Source organism: Cervus elaphus, chromosome 5, assembly GCF_910594005.1.
Source record: "Cervus elaphus chromosome 5, mCerEla1.1, whole genome shotgun sequence".
In the NCBI taxonomy this organism is placed as follows: Eukaryota; Metazoa; Chordata; class Mammalia; order Artiodactyla; family Cervidae; genus Cervus; species Cervus elaphus.
Window position 1 is genome coordinate 21,646,547 of NC_057819.1, and position 21,806 is coordinate 21,668,352.

The 21,806-nt window shown below is 51.8% G+C and overlaps 1 protein-coding gene and 2 non-coding genes across 7 annotated transcripts in view; 1 reads left to right on the plus strand and 2 right to left on the minus strand.

The window, feature by feature from the left end:
• Positions 1-1,444: 1,444 nt before the first annotated feature.
• On the minus strand, positions 1,445-1,516 carry TRNAD-GUC. The gene has a single exon. It is a non-coding gene; the product is annotated as a tRNA-Asp (tRNA).
• A 262-nt stretch (positions 1,517-1,778) lies between these two features.
• TRNAA-UGC lies at positions 1,779-1,850 on the plus strand. Its single transcript has one exon. It is a non-coding gene; the product is annotated as a tRNA-Ala (tRNA).
• Positions 1,851-6,509: 4,659 nt separating this feature from the next.
• The window catches only part of DHX37 (DEAH-box helicase 37), a 31,123-nt gene continuing 15,826 nt past the window's right edge, over positions 6,510-21,806 (minus strand). The window contains exons 9-27 of one of the 5 annotated variants that reach the window (XM_043902088.1): positions 20,270-20,371; positions 19,962-20,076; positions 19,259-19,354; positions 18,971-19,053; positions 17,989-18,136; positions 17,466-17,542; positions 16,907-17,139; positions 14,950-15,061; positions 13,135-13,241; positions 12,856-13,044; positions 12,262-12,386; positions 12,030-12,146; positions 10,588-10,760; positions 9,681-9,795; positions 9,419-9,556; positions 9,127-9,221; positions 8,960-9,033; positions 7,207-7,304; positions 6,510-7,051 (exon numbers count right to left, since the gene is read on the minus strand). In XM_043902088.1, the coding sequence (XP_043758023.1) occupies positions 6,966-7,051; positions 7,207-7,304; positions 8,960-9,033; positions 9,127-9,221; positions 9,419-9,556; positions 9,681-9,795; positions 10,588-10,760; positions 12,030-12,146; positions 12,262-12,386; positions 12,856-13,044; positions 13,135-13,241; positions 14,950-15,061; positions 16,907-17,139; positions 17,466-17,542; positions 17,989-18,136; positions 18,971-19,053; positions 19,259-19,354; positions 19,962-20,076; positions 20,270-20,371 (2,283 nt within the window). In that variant the 3' untranslated portion in view covers positions 6,510-6,965. Of the gene's footprint in view, positions 7,052-7,206; positions 7,390-8,959; positions 9,034-9,126; positions 9,236-9,418; positions 9,557-9,680; positions 9,796-10,587; positions 10,761-11,593; positions 11,731-12,029; positions 12,147-12,261; positions 12,387-12,855; positions 13,045-13,134; positions 13,242-14,949; positions 15,062-16,906; positions 17,140-17,465; positions 17,543-17,988; positions 18,137-18,970; positions 19,054-19,258; positions 19,355-19,961; positions 20,077-20,269; positions 20,372-21,806 lie in introns of those variants that run through there. The other 4 variants (XM_043902087.1, XM_043902089.1, XM_043902090.1 and 1 more) reach the window with 4 other exon arrangements.

Genomic DNA, 21,806 nt, shown 5'->3' on the forward strand with positions numbered 1-21,806 from the left:
GTTCCTTGTGATAGGAATGCTAAGAAGCAAAATAAATGGTTGTGAGGGGGTGGAATACCTGGTTATGGGGGCAGTAAGAGGAAGGGAATGCCGGGAAGACTTGGGGAATGAAGAGCCCGCTGAGGAAGAGCCTCTGGGGTAGAGGCTACAGCTGATGCAAAGGCCCTGGGGCTGAAAGAGTCGGGCTATTTGTAGGAATGGAAAGGAAGCCAGCATGGAAGAGGCAAAGAGGGTGAGGGGGCAGAAGGTAGGAGGCAAGAAGAAAAAGGTGAACAGAGGCCAGGTCTTGCCCGCCTTGAAGGTCTTGGTAAAGGGTTTGTACTTTCTTCCGTGTGGGTAAGCCTCTGGGGAGAGAGTGATATTATTTACATCTTAAAGTCTCCCCTGGCTTCCTTGTGGAGAATGGACAGGAGGGACTCAAGTGGCAGCAAGGAGACCAGTGAGATGCTGACAGCTCAAAATAAACAATACACCAAAGCAGCATCTCCAGAATTCCTTCAGGAGAGAGGGGATACGGCCGGAGACCCCTACTGCTGCTTTTCACGAAAGCACAGTAGTGTATCAATTTGATAAAAATCGAGTACAGAAGAAAGGAAAGAAGGAAGGAAGGGAAGGAGAGTGAAAAAATTCACAGTCCACGGACGTACAGAATTTTGGAAAGGCAGAGTCACTCCCACCCTATCCCAGTTTTTCCCAGAAGTAACCAGTGTCTAGACCAGATTGTGATTTATGTGACCTTAGACAAGTTATTGGACCCTTTCTCTGTGCCTGCATTTTATCTGTTTACTATCTTAAACTGACCCCCACCAGACTTGCTGTGAGGACTAGATGAGTGCACACCTGCTAAGCGCTTCTGCATACTACCCTGTATATGACAGGAGCTATATAATGCGTGCTCTAGTTGTCATTAATTGTGATCAGAAATGTAACTGACTAAGACGACATTGCTAACCAACTATACTTCAATAGAAGATTTTGTTAAAATTTTATCCAGATTTATTAAGATATAATTATTTACCATTGTGTAAGTTTGTGGTGTACAATGTGATTAGAAACATTTATATAGTCTGAAATTAACCACAGTACAGTTTTTCATTATCTGACACAATAACCATTTCTTTTTTTATCATGATAGCATGTGAAATCTGTTCTCTGAGCAATTTTCATTTTAAACTATAGTCATAATGATGTGTTAAATTTTCTTAAACATACAAGTATGGATACACTCACTGCATATTTATTCTTACAATAAAAGAGAACTTTGCTTCTGGTTGAGTATCAAGTCCTTTTCATCTATGTTCTTAGGGTCACGAACATCTTTCGTGATTTACCCGTACTGGTTACAAATGGGATTATAGCATGCTTTCGTTTCATTATCTGTACATTATAGGCTGATTAAGGGAGACCTTTTGGAGTCTGTAGTGAATTAAAACATCTTGACAGCCTCCCCGTCGGGGAATCGAACCCCGGTCTCCCGCGTGACAGGCGGGGATACTCACCACTATACTAACGAGGATGCAGCTTGCTTAACTGTCTCCAGCCGGACTCATAAAGAAATACCATTCTTCTGCTGCCACGTCTACTCCGCACCACCATCTCCACCGGCTCAGTGTTGGGCGTCCCCGGCTAGCGGGCTCCCAGGGATGTGGACCTATTTTGAATTGGTAAAGGCACTCACGGACTGAATTCTGAGTGTCCAGAACGAACGCAACGTTTGGAAAAGAGGAGAAAATGCGATTTCCTATATCCTCATTCCAAGAATATTGTTTCTCGGGGGAGGGGATGTAGCTCAGTGGTAGAGCGCATGCTTTGCATGTATGAGGCCCCGGGTTCAATCCCCGGCATCTCCACGCTTTCTTTTTTTTTTTCTTAAACCACCTCCTCTGGATTAGTCACACAGTAAATCAGGAAAGGGGACCTAAATTCTCCGTATCATCTGACTTAAGAAGTGGGCTTCATTGGAGAGGGTGAAGTGTGAAGTCGCTCAGTCGTGTCCGACTCTGCGACCCCATGAACTGTAGCCTATTAGGCTCCTCCTTTCATGTAGTGCTAGTCAAATGCCCCTGGTCTCAATCAGACGTCCCTGTCCCCGCCCCTGAAGATTCCCTTTCAGGTCGGCATGGAGCCTGCGGTGTTTAACATTCCTAGTGATTTGGGTAATCAAGCGGTTAGAAAGCACTAACTTTCTAAGCAGGGTTTTGCAACTGGACATTTATTCATTCAAGGACTCCTAAGCACCTAGTGCAAAGAAAAGTGGACACATTGAGCACCTACTGTGTGCTCCGGTAGTGTCAATTACCCTTGTAGCCCCAGATATGGCATACAAGATTTCACACCTCTCCCAGACTTGGTATTCCAGTTTAGAAAGCTAGCAATAAGCAAGGAGCAGTGAATCTTATGAAGACAGTAATAGTGATGACATGGAGACTAAAGGAGGAGGATGTGGGAGCTGCCATAGATAAAGTGTGTGTGTGTGACCAGACACTGTCTGCAGAAACAGAGGATATAAGCAGATGCAAAGGCCCTGAGGCTGAGAGCAGTGGGGGCTGGAATTTGCCTTCAATGAATAAGAGTAGGAGAGAGTTCACTTCCACTGTATAATTGTAAGGGATTTGATTTAAGTCATATCTGAGTGGCCTAGCGGTCTTCCCTACTTTCTTCAATTTAAGTCTGAATTTTGCAAAAAGGAGTTCATGATCTGAGCCACAGTCAAATCCTGGTCTTGTTTTTCCTGACTTTGTAGAGCTTCTCCTGGCTTCCCAGGTGGCCCCTGTGGGTAAAGAATCCATCTGTGTGCAATGCAGGAGAAGCAGACAGACACGAGATGAATCCCCTGGAGGAGGGCATGGCAACCCACTCCTGTATTCTTGCCTGGAGAGTCCCATGGACAGAGGAGCCTGGTGGGCTACAATTCATAGGGTTGCAAAGAGTCAGACACGACTGAAGTGAGTGAGTAAGCATAGAACTTCTCTATCTTTGGCTGCAAAGAATATAGTCAATCTGATTTCGGTATTGACCATCTGGTGATGTCCATGTGTAGAGTCATCTCTTGTGTTGTTGGAAGAAGGTATTCTTCTTGACCAATGTGTTCTCTTGGCAAAATAATGCTAGCCTTGGCCTTGCTTCATTTTGTATTCCAAGGCCAAACTTGTTGGTTACTCCAGGTTTCTCTTGACTTTCTACTTTTGCATTCCATTCCCCTATGATGAAAAGAGGATCTTTTCTTGGTGTTAGCTTCCTTGGTGGCTTAGAGGGTAAAGCGTCTGCCTGCAATGCAGGAGACCCAGGTTCAGTCCCTGCAGTCAGGAAGATTCCCCTGGAGAAGGCAATGGCAACCCACTCCAGTACTCTTGCCTGGAAAATCCCATGGACAGAGGAGCCTGGGAGGCTGCAGTCCATGGGATCCCAAAGAGTCAAACACGACTGAGCGACTTCACTTTTCTAGAAGATCTTGTAGGTCCTCATAGAACCATTCAACTGCAGCTTCTTCAGCCTTAATAGTTGGGGCATAGACTTGGATTACTGTGATATTAAATGGTTTGCTTTGAAAATAAACCGAAAAAAAAGAAAAGAAAAGAAACCAAGATCATTCTGTTGTTTTTGAGACTGCACCCAAAAACTGCATTTCGAACTCTTTTGTTGACTATGAGGCCTACTCCATTTCTTCTAAGGGATCCTTGCCCATAGTAATAGATGTAATAATCATCAACTATTTGTCACAGTGGAATTGACAAATAGATTCAAGGGATTAGATCTGATAGAGTGACTGAAGAACCATAGACAGAGGTTCATAACATTGCACAGGAGGTAGTGATCAAAACAATCCCTAAGAAAAAGAAATGCAAAAAGGCAAATTGGCTGTCTGAGGAGGCCTGACAAATCGCTGAGAAAAGAGAAGTGAAAGGCAAAGGAGAAAAGAAAAGATATAACCATCTGAATGCAGAGTTCCAAAGAATAGCAAGGAGAGATAAGAAAGCCTTCCTAAGTGAACAATGCAAAGAAATAGAGGGAAACAGTATTATGGAAAAGACGAGAATACTGGAATGGGTTGCCATTTCCTTCTCCAAGGACAAGAAAATTAGAGATACCAAGGGAATATTTCATGCAAAGATAGGCACAATAAAGGACAGAAATGGTATGGACCTAACAGAAACAGAAGAGATTAAGAAGAGGTGGCAAGAATACATAGAAGAACTAAACAAAGAAGATCTTAATGACCCAGATCACCATGATGGTATGATCATTCACTCAGAGTCAGACATCCTGGAGTGATAAGTCAAGTGGGCCTTAGGAAGCATCACTACGAACAAAGCTAGTGGAGGTGATGGAATTCCAGCTTAGCTATTTCAAATCCTAAAAGATGATGCTGTTAAAATGCTGCACTCAATATGCCAACAAATTTGGAAAACTCAGCAGTGGCCACAGGACTGGAAAAGGTCATTTTCCATTTCAATCCCAAAGAAGGGCAATGCCAAAGAATGTTCAAACTACTGCATAATTGCACTCATTTCACACGCTAGCAAGATCATGTTCAAAACCCTCCAAGCTAGGCTTCAACTGTATATTGAACAGAGAACTTGAAAAGGCAGAGGAACCAGAGATCAAATTGCCAACATCTGTTGAATCATAGAAAAAGCAAGAGAACTCCAGAAAAACATCTACTTCTGCTTCATTGACTATGTTAAAGCCTTTGACTGTGTGGATCACACAAACTGTGGAAAATTCTTCAAGAGCTGGGAATACCAGACCACTTTACCTGCCTCTTGAGAAATCTGTATGCAGGTCAGGAAGCAACAATTAGAACTGGACATGAAACAACAGACTGGTTCCAAATTGGGAAAGGAGTACATCAAGGCTGCATATTGTCACCCTGCTTATTTAACTTATATGCAGACCTCATCATGAGAAATGCTGGGCTGGATAAAGCATATGCTGGAATCAAGATTGTCGGGACAATGATCAATAACCTAATATGTAGATGACACCACCCTTATGACAGAAAGCAAAGAGGAACTAAAGAGCCTCATGATGAAGGTGAAAGAGGAGAGTGGAAAAGCTGGCCTAAAATTCAACATTCAAAAAAACAAAGATCATGGCATCTTGTTCCATCACTTCATGGCAAATATATGTGGAAACAATGGAAACAGTGACAGACTTTATTTTCTTAGGATCCAAAATCACTGTGAACGGTGACAGTAGTCATGAAATGAAGACACTTGTTTCTCCGAAGGAAAGCTATGACAAATCTAGACAGTATATTAAAAAGCAGAGACATCCATATAGTCAAAGCTAGTTTTTCCAGTAGTCATGTATGAATGTGAAAGCTGGACCCTAAAGAAGGCTGAGCGCCAAAGAATTGATGTTTTCAAACTGTGGTGTTGGAGAAGACTCTCGAGAGTCCCTTGGACTACAAGATCAAACCAGTCGATCTTAAAGGAAATCAGTCCTGAGTATTCTTTGGAAAGACTGATGCTGAATCTGAAACTCCAATATTTTGGCCACCTGATGTGAAGAACTGACTCATTGGAAAAGACCCTGATGCTGGGAAAGATTGAGGGCAGAAGGGGACGACAGAGGACGAGACGGTTGGATGGCCGTCTCGTCCTCTGTCGCATCCACCTACTCAATGGACAAGATTCAGGAGATGGTGAAGGACAGGGAAGTCTGGCATGCTGCAGTCCATGGGGTCACAGAGAGTTGGACACAACTGAGGGACTAAACAACAGGAGAGGGTTGACTCTTCCAAGACACTGGAAGACCTGTTGCAGGGGAAGGATGTGATATGTTTTAAATGGCTCCCTCTGGCTGCCATGTGGAAAATTCATCATAGTTGGGCAGAGGGGACCTGAGACCAGCCAGGAAGCCACTGCCACGGCCCAAGCGGGAGCCGGTGGTGGCATCCTGGCAGTGGAGGTGGGGGTGGCCCAGTAGTGGAAGTGGGGAGCACAAAGGGCAGATCCTGGAAGCGAACTAATAGACCTGGCAGATGGCTTAGATGTGGGCGGAGAAGGAGTAGGGGAGACCTCCTAGTTGGGGAACACTAGGGCCACGCTGTGGAGAAAGTGAATAGTTTTGGAAACATTAACCCCCACGTATCTTTGTTGTTTTGTCTTATGTATGTATATTATGGAATGTATGTGTTTATTTTTTTGGCTGCTCTGCAAGTCTTGCAGGATCTTAGTTCCCTGACCAGGCATCAAACCTGGGGCCCAGCAGTGAAAGTGCAGAGTGCTAACCAATGAACCACCAGGAAATTCCCGAATTTGTGTTTCTATTAGCGAAAGTTGATTCAGGGCAAAAACCTAAGTAAAAGAAAAATGATCAACTCCTATAGGCTCACTGTGCCCTGTATCACCACTAACACATTTGTGAGCATCTACCCAGACTAGTTTCCACATGCGTGTGTGCGTGTGTTGAGTGTGCAAGCACGCACAGGCAGGATGTTCCCAGACCTGCCACCCCCCCACCCCAATTTGGAGATTCACCAAAAGAACTCACTAGACTCAGTATACAGCTGTTGTCAGTTATGATTTATTACACAGCAATGTAGCCGGCGGGGAGCTGACCCTGCCCGCTCCACAGGAGCCGGCTGGAGCCCTGGGGGCCCTCCCTGGCTGGGGCAGGGGAGGGGCTTGCACCATACAGGCAGGGAACGAAGAGCAGAGGAAGGGTCCACGGTTGCCTTCACCCTTGGCCCTGCTGCTCTACAAGGGACTAATGTAGTCCACAGAGCATGTTTAAAACGGGACCAGCGTGGGAGATAAAACCATTATCCATTATGTGATAAATAGTTAAAAAAGTCACCCTGGGTTGGACTGCCCAGGATGGCAGCAAGTTGTGCCCAGGATTGAGCCAAGAGGGTGTCCCGGGGCTCCACCCATCTCCTGAGTGCAGTCTGGAGTCAGGGTGGCCACAGCGGACCCTGATTGCTGCCAGGCCCCCTTGGCCCGCAGGCAGGCGCCGCATCAGTGGTTAGGGGTGGGCGGCCAGGCTTTCTCAACATCAGCGTGCATGGCTTGTGGGAGCCACTCAAGGTACTCGGCCAGCAGGTCTGCAGAGAAGGGAGGGAGGGCGGTCAGAGTAGCTCTGTGCCCGCCCGCCAGCTGCAGGGAAGACCCTCCCACCAGCCCCAGGTCCCCTGGGTGGCCCCATACCATCTTCCCCCCAACCCCCTTGCTGTGGGGCACCTGCCCTGGTCAGGCTCACATTTGGGGTTTTTGCTCCAAGCCACCAGCAAGGCATCTCGGCAGCTGGCTTTCTTGGCAACAAGGGCTCTCAGGAGGCTCTCTGTCCTGGGCTGCAGCCTGTGGGTGGGATGCAGGACATGGGGCATCTTGAAGTCCACTGCCAGGCCAGCCCTGCCCAGGAGGTCTCCTTCTGTCCATCATGCTGGGGGTGCCGGATGGATGAAAGGATCTTGACTCCATCACCTCCTACCACTTGCCTCTGATCCACCCACCCAGACTGCTTCTGTAGTTGCTGCTTGTCCCATTTAGAACCTTCCTCCAGACCTCTGCCTGCCTCACAGCCCTGCCTCCCCTGAACCTGCTCAGTCAGGCTTTCCTTTTCTTTCCCTGCCCGATGCCTCATTCCCACGTCCTGCTCTGTCCCTTTATGGTTGGGCCACCACCTTCCCTTTGTACTAGTTGTTCAACCTCCCTGCACTGGAACATCGCACAGAACATGGTCGTGGCTCGATCCCAGCATGAGAACACCGCTGGCACAGAGTGGACGCTCACAACCAAGTGCTGGGTGAATGACCTGGTAGGCAGGGGCTCCTGGAAGCACAGCCCCATCCTGAGTCCCCGGGGGATGCAGGTGTGTGCGCACACCTGTCTGCCTGCTTCTGGTGCCTCAAGCCCCTTGCCTGGTCTGGGGTGCCAGCCTCAGGAAGAGGGAGGAAGCTTCTTGGGACTGGTCCATGGGCAGAAAGAAGAAAAAGACAGGAGTGTGTGTGCTTAGCCGCTCAGTCATCTCTGACTGCGACCCCATGGACTGCAGCCGGCCAGGCTCCTCTGTCCATGGGGATTCTCCAGGCAACAATGCTGGAGTGGGTTGCCATTCCCTTCTCCAAGGGATCTTCCCAACCTAGGGATCGAACCCAGGTTTCCCGCTTTGCAGGTGGATTTTTTTATCATCTGAGCCACCAGGGAAGCCTAAAGAGAGGAGCGGGGATAAGCAGAGACCAGGAGGAAGGGCAGGAGGAGGAAGACGATAGGTGGGATTGGGGTGGCTTCATGCTCAGTGGGCAGAAGCCCCCAGGGGCACAGGTGTACAGGGTGCCTCGGGCTCGCACCTGGCAGCTCTACAATAGGCTGACTTGTTGTTTAGTCACTAAGTCGTGTCTGACTCTCTGCAACCCCATGAACTATAGCCCACTGGGTTCCTCTACCCATGGGATTCTCCAGGCAAGAATACTGAAGAGGGCTGCCATTTCCCTCTCCAGGAGATCTTCCCCACCCAGGGATTGAACTCACATCTCCTGCATTGCGGGTGGGTTCTTTACCACTGAGCCATCTGGGAAGCCAATAGGTTGGCTAGTATCTCCCCAAAAGTCCATGTCTGCCTAGAACCTCAGGATGTAACCTTATTTGGAAAGAAGGTCTTTGCAGATGTAATTAAGACAAGGTCAAATGGGAGAGAGTGGACCCCGAATCTGATAACCTGAGAAACATAGAGACGAGGGGAAGCCATGGGAAAAGAGAGGGAGAGACTAGAGGGATGTGGTGGCCAAGGAGTGCCTGGAACCACGAGGGGTGGGAAGAGGCCAGGAGGATCCCCCCCGAGCCTTCAAAGGGAGTGCAGCCCTGCTGACACCCCGACTTTGAACTTCTAACCTCCAGAACTATGAGAGAATACATGTCTGCCCCTCGGTGGGTAGGGATCTGTTACAGCAGCCCCAAGACACAGCTCCTCCACCATCACCTGCCTGCTCTGATGCTCCCAGGGAAGCCCATACCTGGCCCATGTCTTCAGCATCGTGCTGGGGCTGGACAGCAAACAGCCCTTGTATGAGGCCAGCTTGGGGAAGACCTGGGGAGAGATCACAGGATGGTGGGGAATCCAGGACTCACGTCCTGCCCATGGTGCCAAGGAAGGGGCCGAGGGAGTTGCTGGGCTGCCTACCTGCCCCTCCAGCAGAACCCGGGCAAAGTGTTTGTAGCAGTCAAGGCCTTCTGGGAAATCCACCTGGACGGCCGGGAGCGGCCAGCCAACGCGATCTGGAGCACAGGAGCTGGTGAGCGAGGGGCCGTGATGGATCCCCACGGCTCCCCGCGCAGTCCCATCCCTTCCCACCTGCAGGGTTCTGCAGCCTGGGATGACACTGCCCAGGACGCAGACACTTTCCAGGGCACACAGGATGGGGAACCATGTGTCCACTGGAGCCCAAGGCCACTGGGAAGTCACCCTGACTCACAGAACACGCTGGCCCGGTGACACAGAATCCGCCCCTTCTCGGGGCAGTAGGCAGGGGGCGGCTCCTCCAGGGGCTTGTCAAACTGGCAGTAAGAAGGCAGCAGGACCGGAATCCACTGCATGTCCACGGTCGAGACGCCTGGGGGCCCGGGAGAGAGGGGATGGGGTCTCAGTGAGGGGCTCGTGGGCTCTCCCCACACAGGTCCGGCGACACAGCTCACCAGAGCAAGGGGGTCAGGTGGGGGTCCAGCCAGCTGCACTACCTTTCATGTACATCTTGGTGGTCTCCACAATCTCCTGGTAGACCACAAAGTCAGGGAGCTCCCTGAAGAGCACAGAACTGGGGTGGATGAAGACAGGCTCGTCGAGGAGGGGCGTCTGCAAGAGAGATAGTAGGTGGGCATGAGTCTGGGAGATACACGAGCTGCACATGAGGCTGACCGCTGTGAATTCAGTTACACCCTTAGCCAGAAAAGCAGGACAGCATCCATCAAACGACAAATGGCTACACCAGCAGGGTGTGTCCACCGATGGAGCGGGTAGCCTGCTGGGAGAGGTACAGACACAGGCTACAGTTATGACCCGCCCAAAATGGGACACTGAGCTAAAAAAGCCAGTGTAAAACCCACACAGTGCAGGATCCCATTCACGGGAAATGCGTTAGAACAGCAAATCCATGTAGACAGAAAGCAGACTCAAGGGGTATGGAGATTCAGAGAAAATGTGGAGTGATTAATGGGTACAGGGTGTCTTTTTTGGGGTGATAAAAATGTTTTGAAATTAATATGGTAATGGTTACACAACTCTGTGAATAGACCAGAAACCTCTGAATTGTACATTTTACAGTGGCGAGCATGGGATGTGCTTTCTGTCTCTGTTCAGTGAAGTTGGGGGGAAGCTCATGCTCAAAGTGAGAAGCAGCTGCATTGTCATTTCACCTTGGTCCTGGGTGGGAACTTTCCCAGGGGCAGGGGGACCCATGACCGAGGACGACTGGCCCACCCAGAGCCAAGGGTCCCTCCAGCTGCCGCCCACAGACATCCTGACACTGTCCAGAGCCAGGTGTCTTAAGCGCTCAGGCTGCTAGAACACAAGACAGATGGGAGGATGGGGAGGGCAGGGGCCCTGGGCATGACTGCCCCGCTGGCCAACCCCGAGCCAGCGGCAAACCTTGTAGGCGTTCTTCCACTTGTCATCCACCAGGTCCTCGCTCTGGACTTTGCGGGCCAGGTGGTCACCCAGGCCGGCTGTCACAATCTGCCGCAGGTAGGTCACCTGGTTCTCGTTAGGTGGCTGCATCTTAGGGTCCACGAAGAGCCCAGCCTCAGGGCACATGGTGTTGACTGAGAGGGGAGCCAGGTGTCAGGACGGCCAGGCCCGGGGCTGGCTCTGCCTGGCCTCAGCCACTTGTATATCTAGGCCCCTGTGCACAGAGGCTGCCGGGAGACAAAGCCCCCAGTGCGGCAGAAACAGCTGCCCACCCACACCCATGTCTGCCCCTTCCTTGGGACAAAACCCCAGGTTCCTTGTGGGCAGCAGACTATGCTGAGACAGCCCACACCTGACTCCCTGTCAGCCTTGGGGCAGGGAGCATGCCCACCCAGGAGACCCAGTGCATGCGCCATGCTCTCTGAGCAGGAGAGCGTGGAGACAGACCATCTCTCCCGAGCGCCCTGTGCTGTGGAGCCCTGGCGTGAGACCCAGGGCGAGGCCTCCTCCTTCCACTCAAGAAGGATCTGAAGCCCACTGTGCAGCAGGGAGAAAGGAGATGGGGCTTTGGGCCTTGCTGTTTGAGTGGGAGGGAGCAGAAGGGTGAAAATAAGAAGGACCGGGAAGGCAGGAGGGGAGAGTGGGCTTGTGGATCTTAGTTCCCTGACCAGGGATGAAACCTGCACCCCTTGCAGCAGAAGCCCCACGTCCTAACTGCTGGACTACCAGGGAATTCCAGCGCTTTCTGTTATGAGATTTGCAATGTAAATCTGTCTTCTCTGCAAAACCTTTAGTGAAACCCATGTTGTTTAAAAGTGAAAGAAGGAAAAAAACGGGAAGGAAGCAGATCCCTGGGCTGGACAAAGAAGATCTGCCACCCACGCCAGGCCTTGATGTAGCTTCAAACAGGTCTGGTCCTCACTGCTCAGACTAAACGGGAGTGGAAAGTGGGGGGCTGAACCGCTACCTGCTCCCCAACTTCAACAAGAGAGGTCCTCTCCACTGCTGGAGAAACAAACCAGGGTTGGACCCTACTTGAGAGTAGAGACCCCTGGATGTGGCCACTGGGCCGGAGGTGCAGCCAGCAGCTGGTCCACGCTAGACCTGGGACAGAGGGCAATGAGAGGGACGTCACCAAGGAAAAGATGAGACGGACAGACAACCTGATGAGAGAGCATCCATGTGTCACTGCCCTGATCACGTGCGTGTCCTCAAAGGACCACAGAAGTGCCACACACTACAGTAAATTTTACTGAATGTGTGAATTCGCAAATACGGAATCTGTGCACGAGAAATGACTATATGTAGATGACATTGCTCAGAATGTCAACAGGGTCAAGTTCTCTGCTGGGTGTTGCCCAAGGATAGCAGAAGGCCAGAGGGTGGTGGGGGGCCGTACGTACCTGCAGTGGTCAGCTGGCCCCGCAGTCGCCGGATCTCCAACATGGCCTTGTACCGCAGTCCGTTGGCCTCGCAGAACTGGGGTGAGCAGCCTGCATACTCGCAGGCTCCCACGGCACCTGTGCAAAGAGGAGGGGAGCACTAGCTTGCTGCCCCATCCTGCCCTCCCGCTGCCCCATCCTGCCCTCCCGCCCTCCCCACCACCCACAGGCCATGCCCATGCTGGGCACTCACCCAGGAGCACCATGAGGTCTCCAAGCTTCAGAGAAGCTCCTTGCCCTGCCCAGATCCTCTTCATCTGGGCCACGCGGGCCCGCTTGCCCTTCAGTCTGGCGAGCTCCTCATCACTGGCGGCTGGCCTACAAACACACACCACTTGGGTTTTTTGCCCTGATGCTTGTGGCCACAGGGGCAGGGCACCTGCCAGTTTCTCAGAGCAGGCCCAGAAAATGCCTGATGGGGTTACTGATCACTGTGATCATGGTCTTGGGAATTCCCTGGAGGACGAGTGGTTATGACTCGGGGCTTCCACTGCAGGGGGCATGGGTTTGTCTGGTCCCTGGTCAGGCAACTAAGATCCTACAAGCCTTGTGGTAAGGCAAAATTCAAAAACAAACCACCTCCCCCAGCCACCCCCCCCCAACCCCTCCAAGATCTGCAGAGATTGGAACACTGGCAGGGCGCAGGGAGGATATAGATTTCATACAAGACCACTCACTGAGTCAGTTATGCCCCAGGAGGCTGGGTTTCACAGCATTGCTCAGCCCAGGGTGGTCTCCCCCCACCCACCCACCCCGATCCCTGAATGTCCGTCCCACAGCCCCCCACCTGTCCAGCTCCTCAAACAGCTCCCGGACAGTCATGGCAGCCACGATGGTGATGGCGTAGGGCAGGCAGCCGTGTTGCCGGCTCAGCGCCAGCATCTTGGCATAGCGTGGCGCCACGGGGAACGTGGCCATGGTCCTGCCCAGCTCGGTGATGGGGCAGCTCAGCCGGGACCTCTGTAGCTGTTTCACCCTGGAGGATGGAGGGTCAGCTCGGAGGGGGGTCAGAGCCGAGAACGGGGTGGGAGCTGGGCTCTCCGCTTCCCTCAAGTCCCTCCCCTACCTCTCTGTTTTTGGGGGAGCCTGCAGGGCACCCAGTGCAATCAGCAGCTCCTCAGCAGCGATGAGGGCCTCCACGGAGGGGGGTGTCGGAAAGGGGAAGTTGATGACCTAGGACACAGGGAGCCATGGCGGGAGACACGTGAGTGCAGAGGAGGGCTGGAGGAGGGGGCGAGGGCAGGTCTGGCAAGGGGATGGGGCTCCCACTGCCTACCCTCCAAGCACCACTCACGCTCAGAACATGGGACATGGGGGCCTGGGCACACTCAAAGTCCATGTGCCAGGGGAACCCCAAAGGCCCTCTTTGTTCATTCATTCACATCATCTCTTACTCAAGAGCATGTACTGAGCACTTCGTGTGCACCAGGGGCTGTTCCTGGTGACAGAGGTTGATAAAAACAAGACAAGGGCTGAACTGGGATATCGGGATTGACATGTAAACACTACTGATATTATGCATAAAACAGATAATTAACAAAAACCTACTGTGTAGGTTGGATGCATGAAAAAAAAAAAAAAAAACCTACTGTGTAGCAGAGGGAACTACTCAGTGCCCTGTGTGACCTAAACGGGGAGGAAATCCAAGCAAGAGGGGTAAACATATACACATAGCTGATTCACTTTGCCGTACAGCAGAAATAAACACAGCACTGGAAAGCAACTATACGCCAATAAAAACAAAATGAAAAAAACAATAAAAACAAGACAAGGGCTCTGGCCCCACTGACCTTTCATTGCAGATGACCAGTGAGTATACACGTGAATAAACAGTCTCATGGGAGAAAATGTGCCCAGGCAATGAGATAATCAGCGAACAGAGAGTGACCAGGCTCAGGAATCGGCTGAAGGTTGCTTAGAAAGAGCGACCAACTCAAAACCAGTGTTCAAATAAATAGTTGTACACAAATGTCCATGGCAGCATTAGTTGTAGCAGCCAAAAGATGGGAACAACCCAAAATATCCATCAACAGATGGACAAACTATGGTCTACGCATCCATACAATGGAGTACGATTCGGCCATAAAAAGGAAGGAAACTCTGACGTGTGTCACAGTGTGGATGAACCTTTAAAACACAACCACTGATAAGTTCAGCCGTGGATTATCAAAGCAACAGAAATATAAAACAGCTGTCAATTTACAATATTTTCCGAAATAAACTGATTCAAACTGTCAGCTAGGGTCTTTGACAGTGAAAAAAAATACCAAACATACTAATGTAATGAAAAGCCTGATCCTCTCTTTTATGAGGTTATCTTACTGTGAACTGAATTGATTGATAAATGAATTTTAAATTGGCTAAAACAAACAAACAAAAATCCACAATGCTGACTGAAAGAAGTCAGATAAGAAAGAATAAGTATCAAAGGATTCTATTTTTATGAAAAGTCCAAAATATAAATTCCACAGAGATTAAAAAGTAGACTCATGGTTGCCAGTGGCTCGAGAGAGGAAGGCTTGGGAGTGACAGCTGATAGGGAGGGGGTTTCTCTGCCTACCCCACCCCACTGGGAGCAGGGGAGAGGCGAGTGACCCTTCCCCTAGAGGACCAAGTGGGCAGAATACCCCTTGAGCCCCAAAGTCACTGACCACCCTCTCCTCAGAAGGTACAGTACTGGGAAGGTGGGGGTCTCATAAGAGACCACCAGGGGGCTGGGTGAGCACCACGTGGCTCAGCTCCTAGGGCCACAGGGAATCGGGAACAGCCCAAGAAAGGGGAATAACCCATGAGGGGGCTCAGGCTGCCCAAGAACACCAGGCTGAACTCAGGGACACTGGCAAGTCAGTGGAGCGAGGGCAGGGCTGTGGCTACAACTGACCTTTTCGATGTTGAGAGCTTTCATCTGAAGGATCAAATCCTCCACCGGCCTCCGGGTGATTTCAGGAGGCGGGTACTTCTCAAAGTCACCGAAAACTGCAGATGAGTAGAGTCTGAGCAGAGGGAAGCACCGGAGATTTAAAAAAAAAAAAAAAGGAAGTAAGAAAAGAGACTCAGCCAAACTATCTGGGATTGAATCTTGACTCCACCACCTTACTAGGCAAGGTATTTACCCACTTCCTGCCTCACTTTCCTTACCTGTGAGATGGGCTAACACAGCAGCTACCCGTCAAGACTGGGAAAGATACTTTATTTATTTATTTAAAATATTATTTATTTATTTGGCTGAGGCATGCAACATGTGGGATCGTAGTTCCCTGACTAGGGATTGAACCTGTGACCCCTGCACTGGGAGTGTGGTGTCTCACCACTGAACACCAGGGAAGTCCCTGGTGAAGATACTTTAGGTGTCACACACAGAGAGCTTAGAACTGTGCCTGGCACACGGCACTCAACTACTTTATTTCTTACTACTTTTCTTTGCATAGTTCCTCAATTTTCTTTTTTTTTGTAATTTAAAGCAAAGTTGAGAAGAATGGCGTAAAGTTAGTTACTGAAGGAGGGAAAAAAAAAAACCAGCACATGAACTGGGAGAATACCTCTGGAGAATGCCAATGATACCTCTGACAAGGATCTAACATCAGGATCATCAGGGAATACTTACAACTCACCAATCAAAACACAGACATGACTGAAAAATAAACGACAAATCTGAACAGATATCCCTCAAGAAGACAAGTACAAATGACCTATAAGCATGTGAAAAGATGCTCAATGTCATTAGAGAAATGCAAACCAAGACCACTGTGAGATACCACCTTGTACTTTCATTTTCATGAAGTGGAAAATACCAAGCGTTGGTGAGACGTGGAGAAATTAGAACCTTCACACACTGCTGGTGGGAATATAAAATAAGGTGCCTGCTGTGGAAACAGTCTGGCATATTCCTCAAAATGTCAGAATCACCACATAACTGTGAGATTCTACTCCCTAGGTATTTACCCAAGAGACATGGAAACAGACATTCAAATACTTGTACGTGAGTGTTCACAGCAGCACTAGTCACAAGGGCCAAAATGTGGATGCAATCCAAGTGTCTATCAGCTGATGAACAGGCATGGGAAATGTGGCCCATCCAACGTGCAACAGAATGTGGTTCTGCCATTAAAAGTAATGAAGCACTGACCGGCTATCATGTGGATGAACCCTGAAAACATGATGTGGGGTGAAAAGAAGTCACATACAAAAGGTGACATACCATCTGATTTCCTTTATAGAAAATGTCCAGAATGATCAGATCCATACAGACAGGAAGTAGATAGTGGTTGCCAGATCCTGGGGGGTGGGGATGGTAGGGAGGTGTGGGGAGAAACTGATTACTGGGTATTGGGTTTCTTTTGCAGTGATGAGAATATTTGAAAATGAACAGTAGTGGGCCAGTGCCTAAGATTCTACACTCCCAATGCAGGGGGCCCAGGTTCATTCCCTGGTCAGGGAACTAGATCCGACATGCCACAACTAAGACCCGGAACAGCAAAATAAATAAATAAAAATAGATTTTTTTTTTAAAAAGAAAATTAATAGTGGTGATGGTTGTACAACTCTGAATATATTAAAATCCACAGAATTGCACATTTCAAAATGGTGAGCTTTATGCTATGGGAATCTCATGTCAATAAAGCTATTAATAAAATAAAAACAAAGGTGCTAATAAACACAGGGCCTGATATCAGTAGCAGAATAATGAATAATGCAAGTGCCTGAAAGCCAACATGAAAGGGTGTGTGGACCCCAAGGACAGTCTCCAGTGGGACATGGGACCCCCTTTCCCCGGACGAGGGTGGGTGACCACTGCACAGTAGCCCTGAGGACACTGGGGGGACCCCAGGGAGCCCCACCTGTAGCAGTGGCCGGGTTCCGTCCGGCCCGCGCGGCCCGCCCGCTGATCGGCTGAGGCCTGGGAGACCCAGGTGACGCGGAAGGAGGACACGCCAGTGACACGGTCGTAGTGCCTCTTCTTGACCTTCCCACAGTCCACCACGTACTTGATGCCCGGGATGGTCAGGGACGTCTCGGCCACGTTGGTGGCCACGACACAGAGCCGTGTCCCCTCTGGGGGAGGTTGGAAGACCTAGGATGGGGGGGCGGATGGCAGCAAGAAAACTGACCACTGTCTCGCCAGTCAGGGAAGAAATCACGGGGCTGAGGTCAGAGGAAGTCAGCAGGCAGGGCAGGGCCTGGAGGTGACCAGGTCAGCGGGTTCTCTCCTTGCCTCTGGCCATTGCTCCCAAACTGAACGTGGGAATGCTCTCCAAGTAGGAGATCCCAAGACCTTCTCAAAAGCCTGGAGTGCTGATCTAACAGCTTGATGGGGAGGTGACCCAGGGCCTGACCCACCCCCATCTCAACATCCTAGGAACCCCTGCTGGGCCTCCATCCCAGGCCCCACACGGTTACCTGCGCCTGCTTCTCCGGGGCCAGCAGTGAGTACAGAGGGAGCACGTGGAGGGGGAGCGAGGCATCGGGCTGCTCACCTGTAGGGGCGGCAGAGGTCGGCTGTGTCCTGCGCCCCTGCCTGCTCTGCCAGAGAGGCTCCCCCCTGCAGCTCCACAGCCAGGGCTCAAGCCCGGGCACCAGCAGAGAGGGTGGGCACACTGCAGTCTCTCCTCAGGAGAGCCCCCAGCCCTGCATAGGGACCCCCAAGGGCTTAATCTCAGCCCCTTTAATCCCCACACTGCCTGCAAAGCCGAGTCTGGGAGCGTCACCCCGTGACAACCAGCACAAGAGATATTTGAAGGCCTCCTCTGTGCTCGGTGGTTGCAGGAGCTCAGGAGACAGCAAAGGGTGGAGCAGGCAGAAACCCCAGCTCCCCTGGGGGTCATCCCCAGGGAGGATTCCTTGCTCAACCCTAGCCCATGCAGCAGGAACCAGCAGCCTGGGGCTCAACAGGCAGGTGAGCCGAGTCCCTGCCAGGTCCCACCTCCGTCTGCCCCGTCATCCCCTAAGTCCAGATCCAGGTCAGAGCCCAGGGCCGCCTCCTCCTCGTCGTCCATTTCTGCCTCCCTGTCCTCATCGCCTTCGCCCGCTGGCAGCACCGAGTAATTGTCCAAGCTGATCTGGGGCAGCGTCTATGGTAAACAGGACATCAGCATGGAGGGCTGCAGATGGCCCTATGTGGAGATTGGTGTCGCGAGCAGAGTCCGAGGCCACATGACCCCTGGCCGGTCACATGATACCCCTGCCTCAGTGTTCTCATCTGGGAGTCGGAGATGGCCACAGGACCGCTCATAGGGCTGCCCTGAGGATGCAGAACTAACACAATGTGAAGCCCTGAGATCGCTGCCTAGCATGGTGTAGAAACAATAGTGAAGTCGTGCAAATGCCCTGGGGTGAAAGCCCCCAACGACAGGCCTGCCCACCCCCAGCTCTCCAGCAAACCCCAAGGGCCGCTTTCTCTGTCCCATCCCACCTGGGCATGTCTGCAGGCCCTGCTCAAGGCCTCAGGGTTGGGCCTTCCAGAAGCTTCCTCCCAGCCCCCAGCACAGGGAGCCTGGAATGTCTGAAATCCCAGCCCACCCTCCACCCCTGAAGCAGCACCAGCCAACCACTCCCTTCTCAGCAGGAAGGTTCTAGATCCCTGCTGCCCAACAAGGTCACCAACAGTCCCTGGGGCTCACTGGGCACCCGAAAAAGTATCTAAAATGACCAAGGAATTGAATCTTAAATTTATTTGGGTTTTTTTCTGGCCATGCTGTGTGGCTTGCAGGATCTTAGCTTCCTGACCAGGGATTGAACCAAGACTCTCAGTAGTTAAAATACTGAGTCCTAACCACTGAATCGCCAGGGAACTCCCTTATGTGGTTCTAATTAACTTTACATCTGTGCGGGTGCACAGGGCTGGTGCCCACCACGTGGACAAGGCCGCTTCAGAGCCTGGGCTGCCTTTTCTGGTCTCTACTTACCACAGCCTGGGCCTTCCTCGCCCGTGCCCGCGACTTCTTAAACCTCCTCGTTTCTTCTGCTGAATCTTTCTGATCGTCCTTTTCTGGGAAAAGATGAACCAATTAGGAAGAAAGACATCTCCGGGCTCATGACAGGTCAGCAGGATCCGCCATTCACTGTCCAGGGTCACTGATCACCATTCGCGGGGAAGGGAGGGCAAGCAAGGGACCAGCTCCTTTAGGGAGGCTCCGAAGGCCAGGCCGCCCGCCCCCCAGCCTCTTGGGTGACGGGCTTCCGCTTGGAGTTACCTTGGGGCCTGTGTCTGGTGAGGGGGAAAGCTCTTCTCAGCCTGCGGCACAGAGCGTGCACCTCTGCCTGCCCCGTGAGGAACACCAGGATGCCGCCTGTGGGGAGAACCAGACCCACCATGACCCGCTCGTTCACGTGGCAGATGCGGCCTTGGCCATGACCGTATGCCAGGCCCTGATCTGAGAGCTGGGGCGCGAGGAAGCACTGGTCAAATCAAGGCTGCAGAGGCCCAGGTGAGCAATGGGACAAGCTGGGACTAGGCGCTAAACTGTTACCATGGAAACAGGCATTGAATCCCTGGACATGAGCACTGGGAAAGCAGGTCTACTCCCAGGAAGTGGGAGCAACCCAAGTGTCCATCACCTGGTAAATGGATAAATGGAACTACCAGAGCATGTGCCATGGGGACATGGGGAGAACTGTGGCGGGGGGGGTGGTGAGGAGGGACACTCAAGTGAAACACCCCTGTCCACTTGCTCTGTGTCTGTGGGGACAAAAGGCACCCACAGCCCCACTGTCTGGTTAGCCCCTGAAGCCTCGCAATCCTTGGGGCAGAATGGGGCAGGGCAGGTGCGGTGAGCACCCCAGGACCACTGCAGACACTGAGACACAGAGAGGCCAAGTGCTACCCTGAGCCACCGCTGCCTGCACCCCCGGGTCTGGAAGGGGAGGACCCCCCGGCCCACCCGGCCAGGGTCTCACCTGCGGGCAGCATGCGATGGATCTTGCAGACCTTCCGGAAGCACTCCCCACTGTAGTCTTCCAGTGGCGTCCGCTTGTTAAAGTGCACTGTCACCGGGAACTGCCGGGACTCGACCTACCGGGAGGCATGGGGGCGGGGGTGGGGGATGACCTGAGCCCAGGGCTGAGCCCTCCCCCTTCTCTGAACTCTGACCATAAAGGTCTCTGGTTGCTACCACCCCAACCATCAGGCAACTCCAAGCTCTGCTGTGGCTGACAGAGGGGCCCTCCTCCCCCCGGCAGCCCTGAGACCCCGGCCTGGATGGTACCTTAATGACCGGGGGTGGCTGGGTGAAGAGCCGCTGGTTCTGGGTGAAGTCCTCCACTCGCAGCGTGGCCGACATGATGAGCAGCTTCAGCGGCAGGTGCCTCTGGGGAACAAGAGACCCGGGGACCCACGGCCACCCGGGGCCGGGAACACTGATGGCAGGGTTGGGGCAGACTTCTTCCCTCCTGGTCTCATCTCCAGCCCCACAACCTGCTCCTCAACCCCTCTTCTGGGTGCCAAAGATCCAAGAAAAAGTAGAAGTGGATGGTAGTGGCCTGTTAAAGGAGCCCTTAAGATCCCCCTAAGGGACTTCCCTGGCGGTCCAGTGGTTAGGACTCAGCACTTCTACTGCTGGGGACCAGGGTTCAATCCCTGGTTGGGGAACTAAGATCCTGCAAGCAGTGTGTCACGGTAAAAAATAAACAAAGTCTTAAAAAAAAAAAAGATTCCCGAGTCAAGCTCTGATGACGCTAGGCGAGACAGGAGGGCTGAGCTTGGGGTCCACCCCACACACGGGAACAGTGGGTATGGCTGCTGTCAGCCCCCGCCCGACATCATGACTGTCTGTCCCCAGAATGGACAAGGAGGTGCAGCCTGACTCAGGGATGGGTGCAGTGGGTGTGCCTGGTTTTCAGTCTCCTCAGCAGCACCTGCTATGCCCCCCGTGGTGGGCTCTGCTCTCGAGCCCGTGGAAGCTGTCTTCTGAAGCTTGTAAACTGCAAACCCCAGAAGTTCAGTGTCTTTGGAGAACAAAAGCCACGGTGAGAGGCACAGTGCAGACCAAAGGTTCCACCTCCTCCCCAACACAACCTTCCCCATCTGGCCCCACCCCCTGCACCTCCATGACCCCATGCATCTCCTGTTCTTCCCACCTCACCTGCTCTGCTCCGCCACCCTCAGCGGCCTGACCATCTCAACACACAAATCAAGACCACAGTGAGATGCTGCTAGAATGGTTGAGGACTAAAAACACGGAAAATGTCAAGTGTGGGTGAGGATGTGGAAGGCAGCCTGTATACTGTGGGTGGGAAGACAGGAGGCATGACCAATGCGGAAGCCAGTCTAGAGCGGCTCAGATGATTACACGAGGAGCCCCTGTGGGACCCTGCAACCCTGCCCCTGGCATAGGCTCAAGAGAAAGGAAGCACGGTCACCTGGACATGGACATTCACGAGAGATGGAAAGTGGGAAGAGCCCAAGTCTCCAACGGTAGATGAACGGGTATATGAAATGTGGTCCAGCCACACAATGGATGATGATTCAGCCATAAAAAGGAATGAAGCACTGACACGTGACAATGGGGATGAACTCTGGAAATGTGCTAAGTGAAAGAAACCAATCACAAAAGGCCACATGCTGGGACCTCCCTGGTGGTCCAGTGGCCAAGACTCTGTGCTCCCAATATAGGGGGTCTGGGTTTGGTCCCTGGTCAGCGAACTGGATCCTGCCTGCTGCAACAAAGATCAAAGATCTTGCATGCCACAACTATGACCTGGTGCAGCCAAATAAACAAACAAACAAACAAAAAAACCAAAAAC